Source organism: Piliocolobus tephrosceles, chromosome 19 (assembly GCF_002776525.5).
Source record: "Piliocolobus tephrosceles isolate RC106 chromosome 19, ASM277652v3, whole genome shotgun sequence".
In the NCBI taxonomy this organism is placed as follows: Eukaryota; Metazoa; Chordata; class Mammalia; order Primates; family Cercopithecidae; genus Piliocolobus; species Piliocolobus tephrosceles.
This window is the reverse complement of record NC_045452.1, coordinates 20,800,561-20,819,500: the sequence shown is the minus strand read 5'-3', so window position 1 is coordinate 20,819,500 and position 18,940 is coordinate 20,800,561. Positions and strand designations below refer to the sequence as shown.

The following is an 18,940-nucleotide window of genomic DNA, read 5'->3' as shown; positions in this document are numbered from 1 at the left end:
TCTTCAACTCACACCTGACATAAAACCTAAGCATCTTATTTTCTTCTGCAGCACTGCTCAGCCCCAATACAAACTCAACAATGATTCAAAACAGCCAGAAAACAGCACTTTCGATTTCTCCTTCCTACAATATCTAGAACATTCTTGTCCTAAAATGGGCAAATGGTCAGAGGTGTCTGACGTCCAGGCATTCTTTTACACATCAGTCCCTTCCTAATCTCTGCTCCTGATGAGACTCATCCCAAATCTTCTTTCTCTCCTGTCTGTTCCTTCAGTCTCCACCCCAAGCTCTGAGTCATTCAAATCCTCCTTTTGCACGGACTCATCTGACCTCTTCCCTTCTCCTCAGTCTGCTCCTCGCCAGGCCGAGCCAGGTCCCAGCTCTTCTTCAGCCTCTGCTCCCCCACCCTATAATCCTTCTATCACCTCCCCTCCTCACACCTGGTCTGGCCTACAGTTTCATTCCACAACTAGCCCTTCCCCACCTGCCCAACAGTTTCCTCTTAGAGAGGTGGTTGGAGCTGAAGGCATAGCGAAGGTTAATGCTCCATTTTCTTTACCCAACCTCTCCCAGATCAGTTAGCATTTAGGTGCTTTTTCATCAAATATGAAAACCCAGCCCAGTCCATGGCCCTTTGGGTGATAACCCTTAGATGCTTTACCACCCTAGATCCAGAGGGGCCAGAAGGCTGTTGTATTCTCAATACGCATTTTATTACCCATCCCATTCCTGACATTAGAAAAAACTCCAAAAATTGGATTCTGGCCCTCAATCCCACAACAGGACTTAATTAACCTCATCTTTGAGGTGTGTAATAATAGAGAAGAGTTGCAATTACTTGCCTCTGCTGTGAGAGAAACCCCAGTCACATCTCCAGCACACAAGGACTTCAGAACACCTAACCCGCAGGGGCCAGGCATTCCTCCAGGACTTCCTTCCCCAGGATCTTGCTTCAAGTGCCAGAAATCTGGCCACTGGGGCAAGGAATGCCCAAAGTCCAGGATTCCTCCTAAGCCATGCCCCACCTGTGCAGGACCCCACTGGAAATCGGACTGTCCAACTCACCCAGCAGACAGTCCCAGCGCCCCTGGAACTCTGGCCCAAGGTTCTCTGACTGACTCCTTCCCAGATCTTCTCGGCTTAGCAGCTGAAGACTGACACTGTCTGATTGCCTTGGAAGCCTTCTGGACCATCATGGATGCTTTGGGTAACTCTTACAGTGGAGGGTAAGTCTGTCCCCTTCTTAATCAATACGGAGGCTGCCCACTCCACATTACCTTCTTTTCAAAGGCCTGTTTCCCTTGCCTCCATAACTATTGTGGGTATTGATGGCCAGGCCTCTAAACCTCTTAAAACTCCCCAACTCTGGCACCAACTTGGACAACATTCTTTTATGCCGTCTTTTTTAGTTATCCCCACCTGCCCAGCTCCCTTATTAGGTCAAGACACTTTAACCAAATTATATGCTTCCCTGACTACTCCTGGGCTCCAGCCACATCTCATTGCCACCCTTTTCCCCAGTTCAAAGCCTCCTTCGCATCCTCCCCTTGTGTCTTCCTACCTTAATCCACAAGTATGGGACACCTCTCCTCCCTCCTTGGCAAACGATCAGGCACTCACCTTCCCATTAAAACCTAATCACCCTTACCCCGCTCAATGCCAATATCCCATCCCACAGCAGGCTTTAAAAAGGATTAAAGCCTGTTATCACTCAACTATTACAGCATGGCCTTTTAAAGCCTAAAAACTCCCCCATTTTACCTGTCCAAAAACTGGACAAGCCTTATAGGCTAGTTCAAGATCTGTGCCTTATCAACTAAATTGTCTTGCCTATCCACCCCATGGTGCCAAACTCATATACTCTCCTCTCCTCAATACCTCCCTCCACAACCCATTATTCGGTCCTGGATCTCAAACACACTTTCTTTACTATTCCTTTGCATGCTTCATCCCAGCCCCTCTTTGCTTTTACCTGGACTGACCCTGACACCCATCAGTCCCAGCAGCTTACCTGGGCTGTGCTTTCACAAGGCTTCAGGGACAGCCCTCATTACTTCCATGGGCTTTACTTTCCATGAGAAAGCCAAGCCCTTTCTCATGATTTACTTTCTTTCCACCCCTCTGCTTCCCACCTTATTTAATACATTGGTGATCTTTTACTTTGTAGTCCCTCCTTTGAATTTTCTCAACAAGATACCTTCCTGCTCCTTCAACATTCATTCGCCAGAGGATATCGGGTATCCCCCTCCAAAGCTCAAATTTCTTCCACATCCTTTACCTACCTCAGCATAATTCTTCATGAAAACATGTGTGTTCTCCCTGCTGATCATGTCTGGCTAATCTCTCAAACCCCTACCCCTTCTATAAAACAACAGCTTCTTTCCTTCCTAGGCATGGTTGGATACTTTCACCTTTGGATACCTGGTTTTGCCATCCTAACAAAACCATTATATAAATTCATAAAGAGAAACCTAGCTGACCCCATAGATCCTAAATCCTTCCCCCACTCCTCTTTCTGTTCCTTGAAGACAGCTTTAGAGACTGCTCCCACCCTAGCTCTCCCTGACTCATCCCAACCATTTCCATTACACGTAGCCTGAAGTAAAGGGCTGTGCAGTCAGAATTCTTACACAAGGACCGGGATTCTTACACAAAGCTATCGCACCCTGTAGCCTTTTTGTCCAAACAACTTGACTTTACTGTTTTAGGCTGGCCATCATGTCTTGGTGCAGTGGTTAGGCTGCCTTAACACTTTTAGAGGCCCTCAAAATCACGAACTATGCTCAACTCATTCTCTACAGTTCTCATAACTTACAAAATCTATTTTCTTCCTCACGCCTGATGCATATACTTTCTGCTCCCTGGCTCCTTCAGCTGTACTCACTCTTTGTTGAGTCTCTGAAAATTACCATTGTTCCTGGCCCGGACTTCAATCTGGCCTCCCACATTATTCCTGATACCACACTTAACACCCATGACTGTATCTCTCTGAAACACTTGGCATTCACTCCATTTCCCCATAGTTCCTTCTTTCCCATTCCTCACCCTGATCACACTTGGTTTATTGATGGCAGTTCCATCAGGCCTAATCACCACTCACTAGCAAAGGCAGGCTATGCTATAGTATCTTCCATATCTATCCTTGAGGCTACCACTCTCTCCTGCTCCACTACCTCTCAGCAAGCCAAACTCATTGCCTTAACTCAGGTCCTCGCTCTTGCAAAGGGACTACACATCAATATTTATACTGACTTTAAATATGCCTTCCATATCCTGCACCTCCATGCTGTTATATGGGCAGAAAGAGGTTTCCTCACTACGCAAGGGTCCTCCATCATCAATGCCTCCTTAATAAAAACTCTTCTTAAAGCCACTTTACTTCCAAAGGAAGCTGGAGTCATTCACTGCAAGGGCCATCAAAAGGCATCAGATCTCATTGCTCACGGCAATGCTAAAGAAGCAGCTAGAGTTCCAACTTCTGTCCCTCATGGCCAGTTTTTCTCCTTCTCATCAGTCACTCCCACCTACTTGCCCACTGAAACTTCCACCTATCAATCTCTTCCCACACAAGGCAAATGGTTCTTGGACTAAGGAAAATATCTCCTTCCAGCCTCACAGGCCCATTCTATTCTGTCATCATTTCGTAACCTCTTCCATGTAGGTTACAAGTCGCTACCCCACCTCTTAGAACCTCTCATTTTCTTTCCATCGTGGAAATCTATCCTCAAGGAAATCACTTCTCAGTGTTCCATCTGCTATTCCATTACTCCTCAGGGATTGTTCAGGCCCCCTCCCTTCCCTACACATCAAGCTCCAGGATTTGCCCCTGCCCAGGACTGGTAAATTGACTTTACTCACATGCCCCAAGTCAGAAAACTAAAATACCTCTTGGTCTGGATAGACACATTCACTGAATGGGTAGAGGCCTTTCCCACAGGGTCTGAGAAGGCCACCGTGATCATTTCTTCCCTTCTGTTAGACAGAATTCCTCGGTTTGGCCTTCCCACCTCTATACAGTCTGGTAACGGACCGGACTTTATTAGTCAAATCACCCAAGTGGTTTCTCAGGCTCTTGGTATTTAGTGGCTCCTGGTTTTACCTCAAATCACCACCCTTAAGTCTCTCTTGAAGTGGATAGAAGATCTTCAGGGGCAAGGTACCCTCCAATACTTTCACCCTGATGAAGTCCTATTCTTTACTTTTATACTTACTCTCATTCTGGTTCCCATTCTTATGCCACCTTCTACCTCTCCCCAGCTGTCTCCACCACACCATCAATATCACTCTCTCCTAGCCGTTTCTAATCCTTCTTTAACGAACAATTGCTGGCTTTGCATTTCTTTTTCCTCCAAAGTCACGGAGGTATCGACTTACTCACTGCTAAAAAAAGAAGACTGTATATTTTTAAATGAAGAGTGTTGTTTTTACCTGAATCAATCCAGCCAGGTATATGACAACATAAAAAAACTCAAGGATAGAGCCCCAAAACTCACCAACCAAGCAAATAATTACATTGAACCCCCTTGGACACTGTCTAATTGGATGTAGTCCCAATTCTTAGTATTTTAATACCTATTTTTCTGGCCAGGTGCGGTGGCTCATGTCTGTAATCCCAGCACTTTGATGCCGAGACCAGCTCAGTTGGGGAGACCCTAACCCAGTGGCACTAGAGGAATTAAAGACACAGACACAGAAATATAGAAGTGTGAAGTGGGAAATCAGGGATCTCACAGCCTTCAGAGCTGAGAGCCCTGAACAGATATGTGCTCACATATTTATTAACAGCAAACCAGTCATTAGCATTGTTTTTATAGACATTAAATTAACTAAAAGTATCCCTTATGGGAAATGAATGGATGGCCCGAATTAAAGAAATAGGTTGGGCTAGTTAACTGCAGCAGGAACATGCCCTCAAGGCACAGATCGCTCATGCCATTGTTTGTGGCTTAAGAATGCCTTTAAGCTGTTTTCCGCCCTGGGCGGGCCAGGTGTTCCTTGCCCTCATTCCTGTAAACCCACAATCTTCCAGCATGGGTGTTGGGACCATTATGAACATATTACAGTGCTGCAGATATTTTGTTTGGGGCCAGTTTATGGCCAGATTTTGGGGGGCTTGCTCCCTACACTTTGGGAGGCCGAGGTGGACGGATCACAAGGTCAGGAGATTGAGACCATCTGGCTAACATGCTGAAACCCCGTCTCTACTAAAAATACAAAAAAATTAGCCAGGTGTGGTGGCGGGCACCTGTAGTCCCAGCTACTCGGGAGGCTGAGGCAGGAGAATCACCTGGACCAGGGAGGCGGAGATTGCAGTAAGCCGAGATTGTGCCACTGCACTCCAGCCTGGGCAACAGAGTGAGATTCCATCTCAAAAAAAAAAAAAAAAAAAAAACTATTTTTTTCCTTATTTTATTCAGACCTTGTGTCTTCCATTTAGTTTCTCAATTCATACAAAACCACATCCAGACCATCACCAATAATTCTATACAACAAATGCTCCATCTAACAACCCCACAATATCACTCCTTACCCCCAAAATTTCTTCAGTTTAATCTCTCCCACCATAGGTTCCCACACTGCCCTAATCCTGCTCGAAGTAGCCCTGAGAAACATCGCCCATTATCTCTCCATACCACCCCCCAAAATTTTCACCACCCCAACACTGCCGCACTATTTTGTTTTGTTTTTCTTATTAATATAAGTAGACAGGAATGTCAGGCTTCTGGCCCAAGCTAGGCCATTTCCTGTGACCTGCACATTTACATCCAGATGGCCTGAAGCAACTGAAGAGCCACAAAAGAAATGAAAATAGCTTTAACTGATGACATTCCACCATTGTGATTTGTTCCTGCCCCACCCTAACTGATACAATATAGTCTCCCCTGCCCTTAAGAATGTACTTTGTAATATTCTCCCCCACTCTTAAGAATGTACTTTGTACACCTAGCCCAAACCTATAAGAACTAATGATAATCCCACCACCCTTTGCTGACTCCTTTTTCGGACTCAGCCCACCTGCACCCGGGTGAAATAAACAGCCTTGTAGCTCACACAGAACCTGTTGGTGGTCTCTTCACATGGACATGCGTGACACTGACCTCAAGTGATCTGCCCGCCTCAGCCTCCCAAAGTGCTAGGATTACAGGCGTGAGCCACCAGGCCTGGCTGAGATGATTAATTTAAATGAGACCTCTAGTGTGGGCACAAAGTAACTTGGCTGGGGTCCATAAAGGGGGTTGACCAGGTGTCATGGCTCATGCCTTTAATCCCAGCACTTTGGGAGGCCAATGTGGGCAGTCAGGAATTTGAGACCAGCCTGGCCTCAAGTGTACATGGTGATGTAGCAGGAATGGATGCAGACAAAACCTCTCAGGCACTGGTTTTAGGAAGGAAGAGGCTTTAATCAGCTGGGAGCATTGACAGACTTGCATCTTAAGATCCAAGCTCCCTAAAGAAGTCTCTGGCCCTTTTAATGGCTTACAATTCTAAGGGGTCCACGTGAAAGGGTTGTGATAGATTGTGCAAGTGTGGGCTATGTGACTGGGGGCTACACACGTCAGCAGTGGGGGCTAGCAGAACAGAACAGTGAGTTTCACAATGCTTCTTCATATGGTCAGGTCAGGAGTTGATCCTTAACTACCAGGCCCAGGTTGCAGTGCCAAACAGTCTGGCCATTGATCTTATTTCTGCTTCTTTCTAACTTTTTGCTTCCTTCTGAAACAGGAGACAATGAGAGAGGTGGTCTCCTTCCTCAGTGAAACCTCATCTCTACTTAAAAATAGAAACATTAGCAGAGAGTGGTTCTGGGCATCTGTAATCCCAGCTACTCAGGAGGCTGAGGTAGGACAATTGCCTGAACCCAGGAGGCAGACGTTGCAATGAGCAGTGATCCTGCCATTGCACTTCAGCCTGGGAAACAGAGTGAAACTCCATCTCAAAAAAACAAGAGGTTGTGTATGGTGGCTCATATCTGTAATCTCAGCACTTTGGGAGGCTGAGGAGGGTGGATCACCTGAGCTCACGAGTTCAAGACCAGCCTGAACAACATGGAGAAACTCCATCTCTACTAAAACTACAAAATTAGCTGGGCGTGGTGGCGCATGCCTGTAGTCCCAACTACTCAGGAGACTGAGGCAGGAGAATCACTTGAACTTGGAAGGCAGAGGTTGCAGTGAGCTGAGATTGTGCCATTGCACTCCAGCCTGGACAACAAAAGCAAAATTCTGTCTCAAAAAAAGAAGAAAAAAAAAAGTTGATATTTGGAGGCAGAGACCCCACAGGTGCAGGTGCATGCAGGAAAGGCCACAGAGGACACAGCTGGAAGACTCCCTGCCAGCCAGGAGGAGTGGCCTCCAAGCAAACAACCCCACCCACCCCTCGAACTTGGACCTGCAGCCTCCAGATCTGCGAGAAAATAAATGTCTGCCGTGTGGACACCTGGTCCAGGGCATCTTCTATGGAGGCCACAGCCTGAAGGGGTCATTTTTATAGAGTCTCATTCTCTAATAACTTACATCTGCTTTGAAAATGTCAAGTCAAATTTAAAATGTGGAGAAGAGCCTCTAAGTCTCACTTTTCATTTGCAAAGAAAGAATTGTAATTTGGGACATACACGCAGTCCAGGTGGTGTTCACCATGACGGGAGAACAGAGATGGCAACAGGTTTTATAAAAAGGAGAAATGGGCTAGGCACTGTGGCTCACACCAGCAATCCCAGCAATTTGGGAGGCCAAGGAGGGCAGATCACCTGAGGCCAGGATTTTAAGACCAGCCTAAGCTGGGCCCAGTGGCTCACGCCTATAATCCCAGCACTTTGGGTGTCCGAGATGGCTGGATCACGAGGTCAGGAGTTCAAGACCAGCCTGGCCAAGATGCTGAAACCCCATCTCTACTAAAAACACAAAAATTAGCCAGGCATGGTGGCACGTGCATGTAATCCCAGTTACTTGGGAGGAGAATAGCTTGAACCTGGGCGACAGAGGTTACAGCGAGCCAAGATCACACCATTGCACCCCAGTCTGGGGAACAGAGCAAGACTCTGTTTCAAAAAATAAAATAAAAATAAGACCAGCCTGGGCAACATGATGAAATCCGTTTTTATGAAAAATACAAAAATTAGCCCGGCATGGTGGGGCACGCCTGTAATCCCAGCTACTGGGGAGGCTGAAACAAGAGAATCACTTGAACAAAGGAGGAGGAGGTTGCAGTGAGCCAAGACTGGGCCATTGCCCTTCAGCCTGGGCAACAAGGCGAGACGTTTCAAAAAAAAAGGAGAAATGTTCTGTTGCCCTTTGGGAAAGCCCACGGGCACTAGGAAGGGTTGGGAGCTGGGAGGTTCCGTTGTTGAGTCGCTGCTTTTGGAGCAAGGAGTCCAAGACTTACAGCCATTTATCACAGAAGCTGTGGATAAAGCTGGTTTCAGGGTACAACACACAGTTTCAGGAGTCAGGCTTGCAGAGAAGTCCATTTTGGGAGCAATGGTGTGTGGCCTGACTGCTCTTCCTCCCTGGCTCCTGGCCTCTGTTTTAGCTGGGTAGGACATGAATGACCCAATTCACAGGATGAAATTTACAAAAGATGTTTCTCAAAACTTCTGGTATTCAATTTACATATATTCATACTCATTTAGGTTGAGTTTATTTATGAATTTATTTTCAGGCAGGGTCTCAATCTGCCATGCAGACCGGAGTTCAGTGGCGCGATCTCAGTTCCCTGCAGCCTCCATCTCCCCAGCTCAAGCAATCTTCCCACTTCAGCCTCCCAAGTAGCTTAAACTACAGGTGCATGCAACCACACCTGGCTATTTATTTATTTATTTATTTATTTATTTATTTATTGTAGAGATGGGGCTTTGTCCTGTGGCCCAGGCTGGTCTCGAACTCTGGGCTCAAGGGATTCTCCCACCTCTGCCTCCCAAATTGCTGGGGGATTACAGGCATGAGTCACTGCAGCCAGCCTAGGTTGAGTTTAATAAGATTTGTTTATGCAGCCGGGCGGGGTTGCTTACGCCTGTAATCCCAGCACTTTGGGAGGCCAAGATGAGCGGATCACCTGAGGTCAGGAGTTCAAGACCAGCCTGGCCAACATGGTGAAACCCAGTTACTACTAAAAATACAAAAAAAAAAAAAAAAAAAATTAGCTGGGCGTGGTGGCAGGCATCTGTAATCCCAGCTATTTGGGAGGCTGAGGCAGGAGAATTGCTTGAACCTGGTAGGCGGAGTTTGCAGTGAGCCAACATCAAGCCATTGTACTCCAGTCTGGGCGACAGAGCAACACTCCGTCTCAAAAAAAAAAAAGGTTGGTTATGCTGGGGAGATGGGAAAAGGCAGGTTAGGGGCACACAGGCTCAGGGAACAGGGTCTTGGTGGGTGGATGGGTAGCCATGGAGGCAGAAAGGGGCCTCTGAAGGAAGAGCCTGGGAGAGCGGGGAGGAAGCGGTGAGGCAGGGGAGCACTGTGGAATGGCCCTGAGGGCAGGAGGGGCTCAGGATGACCAGGCAAAAGCAGACTGGTCCAGGGTGGAGGGGAGGCCCCCGCAGCATGAGCAGGAGGCTAGAAGAGACAGACCATGAGGCCCGGGGAGACCCCTCACTCGAGAATTTCCTGCAGTTTGCTGTCCAGGAATAGAAAGTTGTATTTTAGTCCCTTCCAAGGCTTGAACGGCTCATCACCATTGTACACAAAGTTTTCCCAACAATATTTAAAATCTGAGAAAAAACAAGGAGAAAGCAGTGAGGGCCCAGCAGGCCTCTCTCCAGGCCCTGGGCCTTCCCCTCCCAGGCCAGGTTTCCTGGCTGCCAGTTACAATGGATGCTGGCCCCATCCCTGCAGGCTTCCCGGGGACACTGCCCCGCCCCACGGCATTGCAGCCCCACCTGCCCCTCATGCTGTCCCTCCCGCACCTGCTCTCCTCAGCCCCCCACATCTCACCTTCGTAGTCCATGATCTCCACGGAGGCCCCTTTCTCACTCAGGCTGCAGAGCCCCTGCTGGTAATATGTATCCCAGAAGTAGTAGAGGCGGGCGGTGAAGATGGCGAGCTTCACATTACTGTGCCTGGCCAGGAACTCGGCCACCTCCCCTGCACAATCTAGGCAAGGGCTCCAAGATGTGTACCAGGTGACCTCGTAGTTTGTGTTAGGGGACAGTATGTCCTCGCAGAACCAAGAGAGGAAGCACCTTTCTGCATGACAACGGGTCTCAGGATCAACCTGGGGAAGGAGGAGGAGGAGGTCAGGGGGAGCTCAGACCAGGAGCAGGAGGAGTGCAGGGGTGGGGCAATGGGAGCAGAGGGCGGTCCTGGAGCCCCAGGGCGTTTCCTTATTTATTTATTTTTGGGACATGGTCTCTCTCTATTGCCCAGGCTGGGGTGCAGTGGTGCGATCTGGGCTGACTGTAGCCTTCACCTCCCAGGCTCGAGGAATCTTCCCACCTCAGCCTCCTGATTAGCTGGGACTGCAGGTGCGTGCCGCCACGCCTGTCTAATCTTTTCGTAATTTTTGCAGAGACAGGATTTCACCATGTTGCCCAGGCTGATCTTGAACTCTTGGGCTCAGGCTGTCCTCCTGCCTCACCCTCCCAAAGCTCTGGGACTATGAGCGTAAACCACATGCACGGCCTTATTTTCTTTACTTTTCATTTTTCTGGGTACATAGTAGGCCCTAGGGCTTTTTATTCATAGAATTTCGCTTCTTCCATCCTTATCCTTCCTTTTTCTTTTTTCTTCTTCTTCTTCTTTTTTTTTTTTTTTTTCGATATGGAGTCTTGCTCTGTCGCCCAGGCTGGAGTGCAGTGGTGTGATCTCCACTCACTGCAAGCTCCACTTCCCGGGTTCATGCCATTCTCCTGCCTCAGCCTCTCAAGTAGCTGGGACTACAGGCGCCTGCCACCTCGCCCAGCTAATTTTTTATATTTTTAGTAGAGACAGGGTTTCACTGACTTATCGAGCATGGTCTCACTCTCCTGATCTCGTGATCCGCATGCCTCAGCCTCCCAAAGTGCTGAGATGACAGGTGTGAGCCACCGCACCCGGCCCTTCCTCTTTATTTTTTTTGAGAGATGGAGTCTTGGTCTGTCACCCAGGCTGGAGTGCAGTGGCAAGATCTCGGCTCACTGAAACCTCTGCCTCCCGGGTTCAAGCAATTCTCCTGCCTCAGCCTCCCGAGTAGCTGGGACTACAGGGACGCACCCCCACGTCCGGCTAATTTTTGTAGTTTTAGTAGAGATGGGGTTTCGCCATATTAGCCAGGCTGGTCTCAAACTCCTGACCTCACGATCCTGCCGCCTTGGCCTCCCAAAGTGCTGGGATTACAGGTGTGAGCCCCCGTGCTCAGCCCCTTTCTTCTTTATTTTATTGAGTCTTTCCCTGTCTCGTCACAGGTCATATGTGATTTCTGGCATCCTGTTCCCCAGGCATCCATTAACCAGGCATCCTCAGCCCCTGCTGTGGCCTGGCCCTATGGGGGTCTTCCTTGTTCCCTGTCTGTCTTCTGCTACGCAGGTCATTGGACCAGCATTGCCCATGGAGTTGAAGGTTGGCCAAAGGGGCTACTGAGCATTTGAAATGGGGCTCTGATTAGAAACATTAGCCTGTGAACAATACACAGCTCATTTCAAAATCTCATTGTGAGAACAGACGAACTTTAACTCTCTCATGAGGCATTTTATATTAAGTATATGTTGAAATCGTATGTGAGATAATTGAGCTAATGCAGACATTAGAATGTCTTCCACCAGTTCTTGCCGCCTTTTTAGCGTGTGGGGACTTCACTCGTGCTTCACTCCTGAGTCCTGGGCGTTTCCGAGGCCAGCACTGCTGTAGGCCAGGCCTGCCCAGAACACAGACAGCTCCCTCCCTGAACACACTCTGAAAAGTCTCCTGCCTGGGCAGTGGGGGCTGCAGGGGTGGGTGGAACATGACAAGGTGGGTGGGAGGTCAGTGGCCTCTGTGGGGGCGGCACGGTGAGGAGCAAGGGTTCACCATCCTGTGATGATGTGTCCTTGACATTGAGGAATCAGGGCAGTGGCGGGGGCGGCCCCACCAGCCCAGCAGTGACTGGCCCAGACACAGTGCCAGACACCACAGCCCCCGCTTCCCACAGCTGTTATTTCCCGAGGACTGCCGGACGCACAGCTCCATGACAAGATTTTGGGAAAGAAAGTCAAGAGTGAGGGTGCTGGGCTCTAAGCAAGGCCTTTTGGGAAGAGGCAAACCCCCTCCACCATCCGATCCCAGGAGAGTCAGGGAGGAAGATCTGGGCCACGGACTTAAAAATGTGGGAGGAGGTTGGGCACAGTAGCTCATGCCTGTAATCCTAGCACTTTGGGAGGCCGAGGGGGGTGGATCCCGTGAGGTCAGGAGTTCGAAACCAGCCTGGCCACTGTGGTGAAACCCCATCTCTACTAAAAATAGAATAAAAATTAGCCAGTGTGGTGGCAGGCACCTGTAATCCCAGCTACTCAGGAGGCTGAGGCAGGAGAATCGCTTGAACCCAAGAAGCAGAGGTTGCAGTGAGCCAAGATCGCACCATTGCACTCCAGCCTGGGCAATTAAGCGAGACTGTCTCAAAAAAAAAAAAAAAAAAAAAAAAAAAAGGAAGAAAGAAAAAGGAAAAGAAAAAGAAAAAAAGAAATGTAAAAGGAAAGTACACACAGGAGAGCCCACGCTGGGCACGTCACTTCTTGTGTTTTCTGCATTCCCAGTTACTTAGCTCCTATTTGGGGTGTAACTAGGACTTTGGTGCTACCTGGTTTCGGAAGATGCCCCTCTTCCAGGAGACAGTTGAGTGATGCTTTATAATTTCCATGGTGAAGCACAGCCAGCTTTCGTTCCGACCATAGGCTTTCCGTAGGTTTTTAAAGTGGAAGTAGAATATGTGTGGATACATTGCCTCCATTGGGTTTCTGAAGGCACAAGACAGAAACCCCAATGCAGAGACTCCCCCTCCCCCACCCAGAGTCCTGGGGGCTGATGCCCGCTGAACATTACTCCCTGGATGGCCCTGGGCTCTGGGCCTCCCCCATCCCTCCAGAGCCCTGAGAATGTCTGCTAAATTTCCCAGGCAGGAAGACTGGAACAGAGAAAGAGGAAGGGATGCTGGTAGGGGCAGCAGGGCCGGAGTGACCTATCCCAGCTGGAACCCCAGCTCTGGGTCTACCAATGGACACCTTTAACCTCCGAGTTTTTCTTCCACACATCTCCCAACCCATTAGGAAAATGCAACAGACAATAAAACTCTCCAACCTCAAATAGTTGCTTGAACATTTCAGCTCAATTCCTTCCTCACATTTCACCTGTCCGATGATGATTATTATTTTTACATTGGGATCACACCAAATACTCTCTCTCTCTTTTTTTTTTTTTTTTTTTTTGAGACGGAATCTCACTGGCATCCAGGATGGAGTGCAGTGGTGCGATCTCGGCTCACTGCAACCTGCACCTCCCGGGTTGAAGTGATTCTCCCGCCTCAGCTTCCTGAGGAGCTGGGATTACAGGCTTGTGTCACCACGCCTGGCTGATTTTTGTATTTTTATTTATTTATTTTTATACGGGGTCTCACTCTTTCACCAGGCTGGAGAGGAGTGGTGCAATCTTGGCTCACTGCAACCTCTGCCTCCTGGTTTCAAGCGATTCTCCTGCCTCAGCCTCTCAAGTAGCTGGGACTACAGGCACCCGCCACCACGCCCAGCTAACTTTTTGTATTTTTAGTAGAGATAGGGTTTTACCATGTTAGCTAGGATGGTCTTGAACTGCTGACCTTGTGATCTGCCCACCTCGGCCTCCCAAAGTGCTGGGATTACAAGCGTGAGCCACCGTGCTCAGCACTAGTTTTTGTATGTTTAGTAGCGATCGGTTTTCATCATGTTGGCCAGGCTGGTCTTGAACTCCTGACCTCGTGATCTGCACCCCCTTAGCCTCCCAAAGTTCTGGGATGACAGGCGTGAGCCACTGTGCCCGGCAGGTCCAGGTCACTCTCATAAGTGCTGCATATATCTGAGCTCATGGCACATGCCTGAGGCCTGCCGGGGCCATCCCTATTTTACAGAAGTGCCAGAGGCATAGAGAGGTAGGTAACCTGCCCAGGCCACAGAGCTGGGGAAGGATGGAGCTGGGGCCCCTTTCCATGCCAGTCCTATCCAGCCTCTGCATCACAGGCCCTGTAGCGGGGAGCTGTCGGGAACCAGGCTCTCTTCTTACTAAACTTTAAAATAAGAGCATTACTCCTGATCATCATATTTTTCCTACATTCCAGGTTACATGTGTCATTCTAAAAGGTGAATGGTGCTTACAGAGGAGGAGTCTGTGTCTGTGGTCATGTGCATCCTCTGCTCACACTGGAGGCATCTTTGGAAGAAATGGCTTATTTTCTGGTACGGAGACCATTCCCTCCCCCACACCCTCTCCTAAGACTTTGTATTGAAACAAAGTAAATCTTACAGAAATTCCATCAAAGCGCTGAGAACAAAATGCCTGATTGCTCCAATCATCCTTTGGTTCAATTCTCCCAGTTCCTGAGCTCAGGAATGGTGGGAAGCACACAGAGGGAGCACCCTCCCAGGGTGGGGAGCACCAGCCCCGTGGTGACTTTCTGGGGAGAGTCTCAGCAGGGGGCCTGGGCTGGGGCAGGTGGGGGAGGCCGCCCATTCAGAAGCTGCAGACGGGTGACCACATAGCAGGGCAAACAGCATGGCTGGGAGTGGGAGCAAAAGAGGAAGCAGACGGGAGAGAGCCTAGGGCTGGGGCTGGGGCAGGGGGAGGACAGGGCTGAGGCCCAGCAGGGCCACCTGGCAGGAAGGGGCAGCAGAGGCCCCGTGGGCAGAGCGGACAGTGGTCCCTGATCTGGAGCTTCATGTGCAGCCTCCTTGGCAGGCTTGTCCTGGCCCTGATGTTAATAGTGGGCTTGGATTCTATTTCTATCTTCCAGGGCCCTTGTTCCAGGAGGCACCTGTGCTGTGAGTGACCTCCCAGGCCCATCTGAGTGCAGGCCTCACTCCAGGCTAATTTCTCACCTGGATGGGAGGACCTTCAGAGGGACCCCTGGATCCTGCCCTCAGGAATCATCCCAGGGACGCCCCCCACCCAGCAGCTATGTGGTAGGGAGGGAGAGTGAGGGGCAGGTGTCTGCCTCCCCCCATGCCCTCACACTCAGAGGCCACCATTGGAGGGAGGAATAGCTGGTGGGGGGGCCCTCAGATGTCCCCCCAGGATGTCATGTGTACCCCCACACTGAGCTCCTTCCTTCCACATCTCCTGCCTAGAGTTGTTCCCTGGCAGGCTGAGCTCTTGTCTGTATATCATGAAAGGGCAGAGCCTGGTGTCCCCGGCCACCCTGTCTTGCAGTTTGCTCTTCCGGTCTAAGACCCAGGTGCTTAGTTCCCGTCTCTCCCAAGGGCCTTAGATCATCCCTTTCTATGGCCTCTCTGGTCCCTGGTTGCCTCTTTCTATTGTGCTTCCTGGAAAGCTCCTGGCATCTCAAGCATCCCATTATCCAAGCCTACTCTTTTGTAAAATCTCACTCAACACCTGGCCAACATTGCAAAATCCCATCTCTACTAAAGATACAAATATTAGCCAGTGTGGTGACATGTGCCTGTAATCCCAGGTACTCGGGAGGTTGAGACAAGAGAATTGCTAGAACCTGGGAAGCAGAGGTTGCAGTGAGCCGAGATCGCACCACAGCACTCCAGCCTGGGCGACTGAGGGAGAGGCTATTTAAAAAAAAAAAAAAAAAAAATTATTCACATGGGACCTTGATCACTGAGTGTTTGGCTCTTTGTGCATCTCCATCCTGTGGGAGGGATTTGAGAAGGGACAGGTGTGAGCAGGGGGCCGGGCTGGGTGCTGTTGGGTGGGGAAGCCATGGGGTGCGGCCCAGGGTGCAGCAAGGTCTCAAGGGAGGTGCTGTGAGGGTCAGGGCAGGACTCCTGGGAGACAGACACACAGAACGGGGATCCCTGCACACACCACCCAAGCTTGACCCAAAGCCCCCTGGGTCATTGTCATGGGCTAAATTGTATCTTCCCAACACTGATATGTTGAAGTCCTCATCCCCACCTCCTCACAGGATAACTGTATTTGGAGACAGGTCCACTAAAGTGGTGATTAAATTAACTCATGGTCCTTAGGGTAGGCCCTAATCCTGTCTCACTGGGGACCATAAACAAGGAGGACATTTAGAGGCAGAGAGACCCTAGGGTTGCAGGTGCACAGAGGAACGGCCGGAGGGGACAGGGCCGGAGGAGCAACCACAGAGGACACAACCCCACCCACCCCTCCACCCTGGACTTGCAGCCTCCAGATCTGTGAGAAAATAAATGCTGGCCCTGTGGGCACCCGGCCCGGGCCATCTTCTATGGCAGCCGAAGCCTGAAGCTCTGTTTCCACAGAGGTGGCTCCTTCTCGGGGCTCAGGTCAGCCTTGAAGGATGTTGCTCAAAGCTTCTGGCTGTCGGGCTTGTGAATATTCACGCCCACTTACGTCCAGTGTTATGACAACTTCGGTTATGCCAGGGAGATGGAAGGAGCCAGGTTGGGGATCCCAGGCTGGGGGAGGGCGGCCTCGGGGGTGGATGGAGGTCGCTCTGGAGGCCGAAGGGGCCTCTCACTCACAGGAGGGGCCCAGGAAAGCAGTGGGAAGGCAGGGAGGTGGAGGAAACACGAGGAGTTGGGGTGAGGGGGTGTAACTATGAGGGCAGGCAGGGGGCAGAAGGGAGGGCAGGAGGGCATGGCCAGGGGAGGCCTCAGGAGGATGAGCAGGAGGTGAGAGGAGAGAGACCATGAGGCCAGAGGGAGACCCTCACCTGAGAATCTCCTTTAGCTTGCTGTGCAGGAATGCATAATTGTCATCGAATTTGTCCCAAGGCATGAATGACTGACCTTCATTGTACACAAAGTTTTCCCAGCAGTATGCAAATTCTGACATGAAGAGGCAGGAAGCAGTCAGGCTCTCCCCTGACCATGGTCCTGCCCTCCCAGGCCTTGTCTCCTGGCTGTCAGTTGTGATCAGCGCTGGCCCTGCCCCTGTAGGCTGCCCTAGGACGCCCCCAGCCATGGCATTGCAGATCCATCCATCTCTCATGCTGTTCCATCCCCTCACACTCCCCTGACCCCACCTCCTCTCACCTTCATCGTCCATGGTCTTCACGCGAGCCCCTGCCTGATACAGCCTGCGGAGCGCCCTCCGCCAATCTCTACCCCGGTAGTAGTAGAGGCGGGCAGCAGAGATGGTCAGGGTGACATTAGGGTGCTCAGCTAGGAATTCGGTCACCTTCGCCACACAGTCCGGGCAGGGGGTCCAGGATACAAACCAGGTGATCTGGCAGCACTCGTAAGCAGGCAGCTGGTTGCCACAGAACCAAGAGAGGAAGCACATTTCTGCGTGGTTCTGAGGCTCGAAATACACCTGGGAGAGGAGCAGGGGCAGGAGAAGCTCTGAGAGGGGAGCAGGAGGAAAGCAGGGGTGGTGCAGAGGGAGGAGGGGCCAGCACAGGAGTCCAGGGGATCTTGCCATTGAAGCTCTTTCCTCCATCCCCCTGATTACTTTGAGTGATTGTCTGCTCCAAAGCTCATGTTCAGTGTTAATTGCTATGGTAATGGCCTTAAGAGGTGGCACCTACAAGTGACTATGAGGTTGTGGGGACTGCACCTTTGTGGGTGCCACTGCTGTGGTTATTCAAGGGCGACTTTAGCCCCACTTTCTGTCTCTTGCCCTCTAGCTGGAGGGGCAGTGGGTCAGACTAAACTCCTGCTTCCTCTTGTCCCCATGGCATGGAGCAGCAGTGACCCGACATCCCAGGCCACTCTGTCTGGAGCATCCCTTGAGCTTCTGGCAACAACCTTCACCCCCACGTGACTGTGCAGCTCGCAGGCCCTGGAAAGTCGCTGGTGCCTTGACAGTGGACTTTGCAGCGTCCAGAACTCGAGCCAACACATTTCTATTCATTGTGAATGCCCCCGTCTCAGTCCTGCTGTTGAAGCATCACAAAGTGCACCAAGACACGTGCTTCCCTTCGTTTGGAAGTTTTCCCAGCCCTGTTCATGGCCTCGTGCGCGAATTCTGGCATCCATTCTCCCAGGCATCCATTCACCAGGCATCCTCAGCCCCTGCTGTGGCCTGGCCCTCTGGGGCCCGCCCTGTTCCCTCCCTGCCATCTGCTGGGGAGGCCACTGGACCTGCGCTATCCCATGTTGGAGGGGCACTGGCCAAGGGGGCTGCTGAGCACCTGAAACGGGGCTCTGATGAGAGACCTCGGCTCATGAAAAATACACCGTACACTGCTCATTTCAGTGTGAGAAGAAAAAGAAACTTCACTATCTCACAAATAATTTTATGTTAATCAATGTTGAAGTAATATGTTAGCTACATTGGATTAAATAAAATTTTAAAATTACTTTCACCAGTTTTTGTCGCCTTTTTAGCATGTGGGGACTGGAAACACTTGTGCTTCACTCCTGAGTCCTGGGTGTTTCCGTGGCCAGCACCGCTGTAGGCCAGGCCTGCCCAGCACACAGACGGCTCCCTCCCCAAACACATTCTGAAAAGTCTCCTGCCTGGGCGGAGGGGGCCGTAGGAATGGGTGGGACAAAGCGGGGAACTTAGTGTCCCGAGTGGGGGTGGCAGGGTGAGGAGTGAGGGTTCACCATCTTGTGATGACGCATCTTTGCCATGGAGGAATCAGGGCAGAGGTCGGGGCGGTCAAGCAGGAAGGTCTGGGTCACGGACTTAAGAAATGTGGGAAGTGGAGGCTGGGCACAGTGGCTCACACCTGTGTTCCCAGCACTTTGGAGGTCCGAGGTGAGTGGATCACCTGAGGTCAGGAGTTCAAGACCAGCCTGGCCAACATGGTGAAATCCTGTCTCTATTAAAAATACAAAAAATTAGCTGGGCGTGGTGGTGGGCACCTGTAATCCCAGCTATTCAGGCAGCTGAGGCAGGATAATCG

General features: G+C 50.5%; 1 protein-coding gene and 1 long non-coding RNA gene across 4 annotated transcripts in view; one reads left to right on the top strand and one right to left on the bottom strand.

The window, feature by feature from the left end:
• LOC116418534 overlaps positions 1-18,775 on the top strand; it is a 30,547-nt gene extending 11,772 nt beyond the window's left edge. The window contains exons 5-7 of the long non-coding RNA XR_004228625.1: positions 1,035-1,227; positions 14,252-14,369; positions 17,775-18,775. This is a non-coding gene — a long non-coding RNA (uncharacterized LOC116418534). The remainder of the gene's footprint in view (positions 1-1,034; positions 1,228-14,251; positions 14,370-17,774) is intronic.
• LOC111548999 (DNA dC->dU-editing enzyme APOBEC-3F-like) overlaps positions 1-18,940 on the bottom strand; it is a 32,932-nt gene that overhangs the window by 11,654 nt on the left and 2,338 nt on the right. For 2 of the 3 annotated variants that reach the window (XM_023221962.3, XM_023221963.3), the window contains exons 3-7: positions 17,121-17,400; positions 16,799-16,913; positions 12,746-12,902; positions 9,931-10,210; positions 8,372-9,707 (exon numbers count right to left, since the gene is read on the bottom strand). In XM_023221962.3, coding sequence (XP_023077730.1) covers positions 9,589-9,707; positions 9,931-10,210; positions 12,746-12,902; positions 16,799-16,913; positions 17,121-17,400 — 951 coding nt within the window. In that variant the 3' untranslated portion in view covers positions 8,372-9,588. Of the gene's footprint in view, positions 1-8,371; positions 9,708-9,930; positions 10,211-12,745; positions 12,903-16,798; positions 16,914-17,120; positions 17,401-18,940 lie in introns of those variants that run through there. The other variant, XM_026448476.2, reaches the window with a different exon arrangement.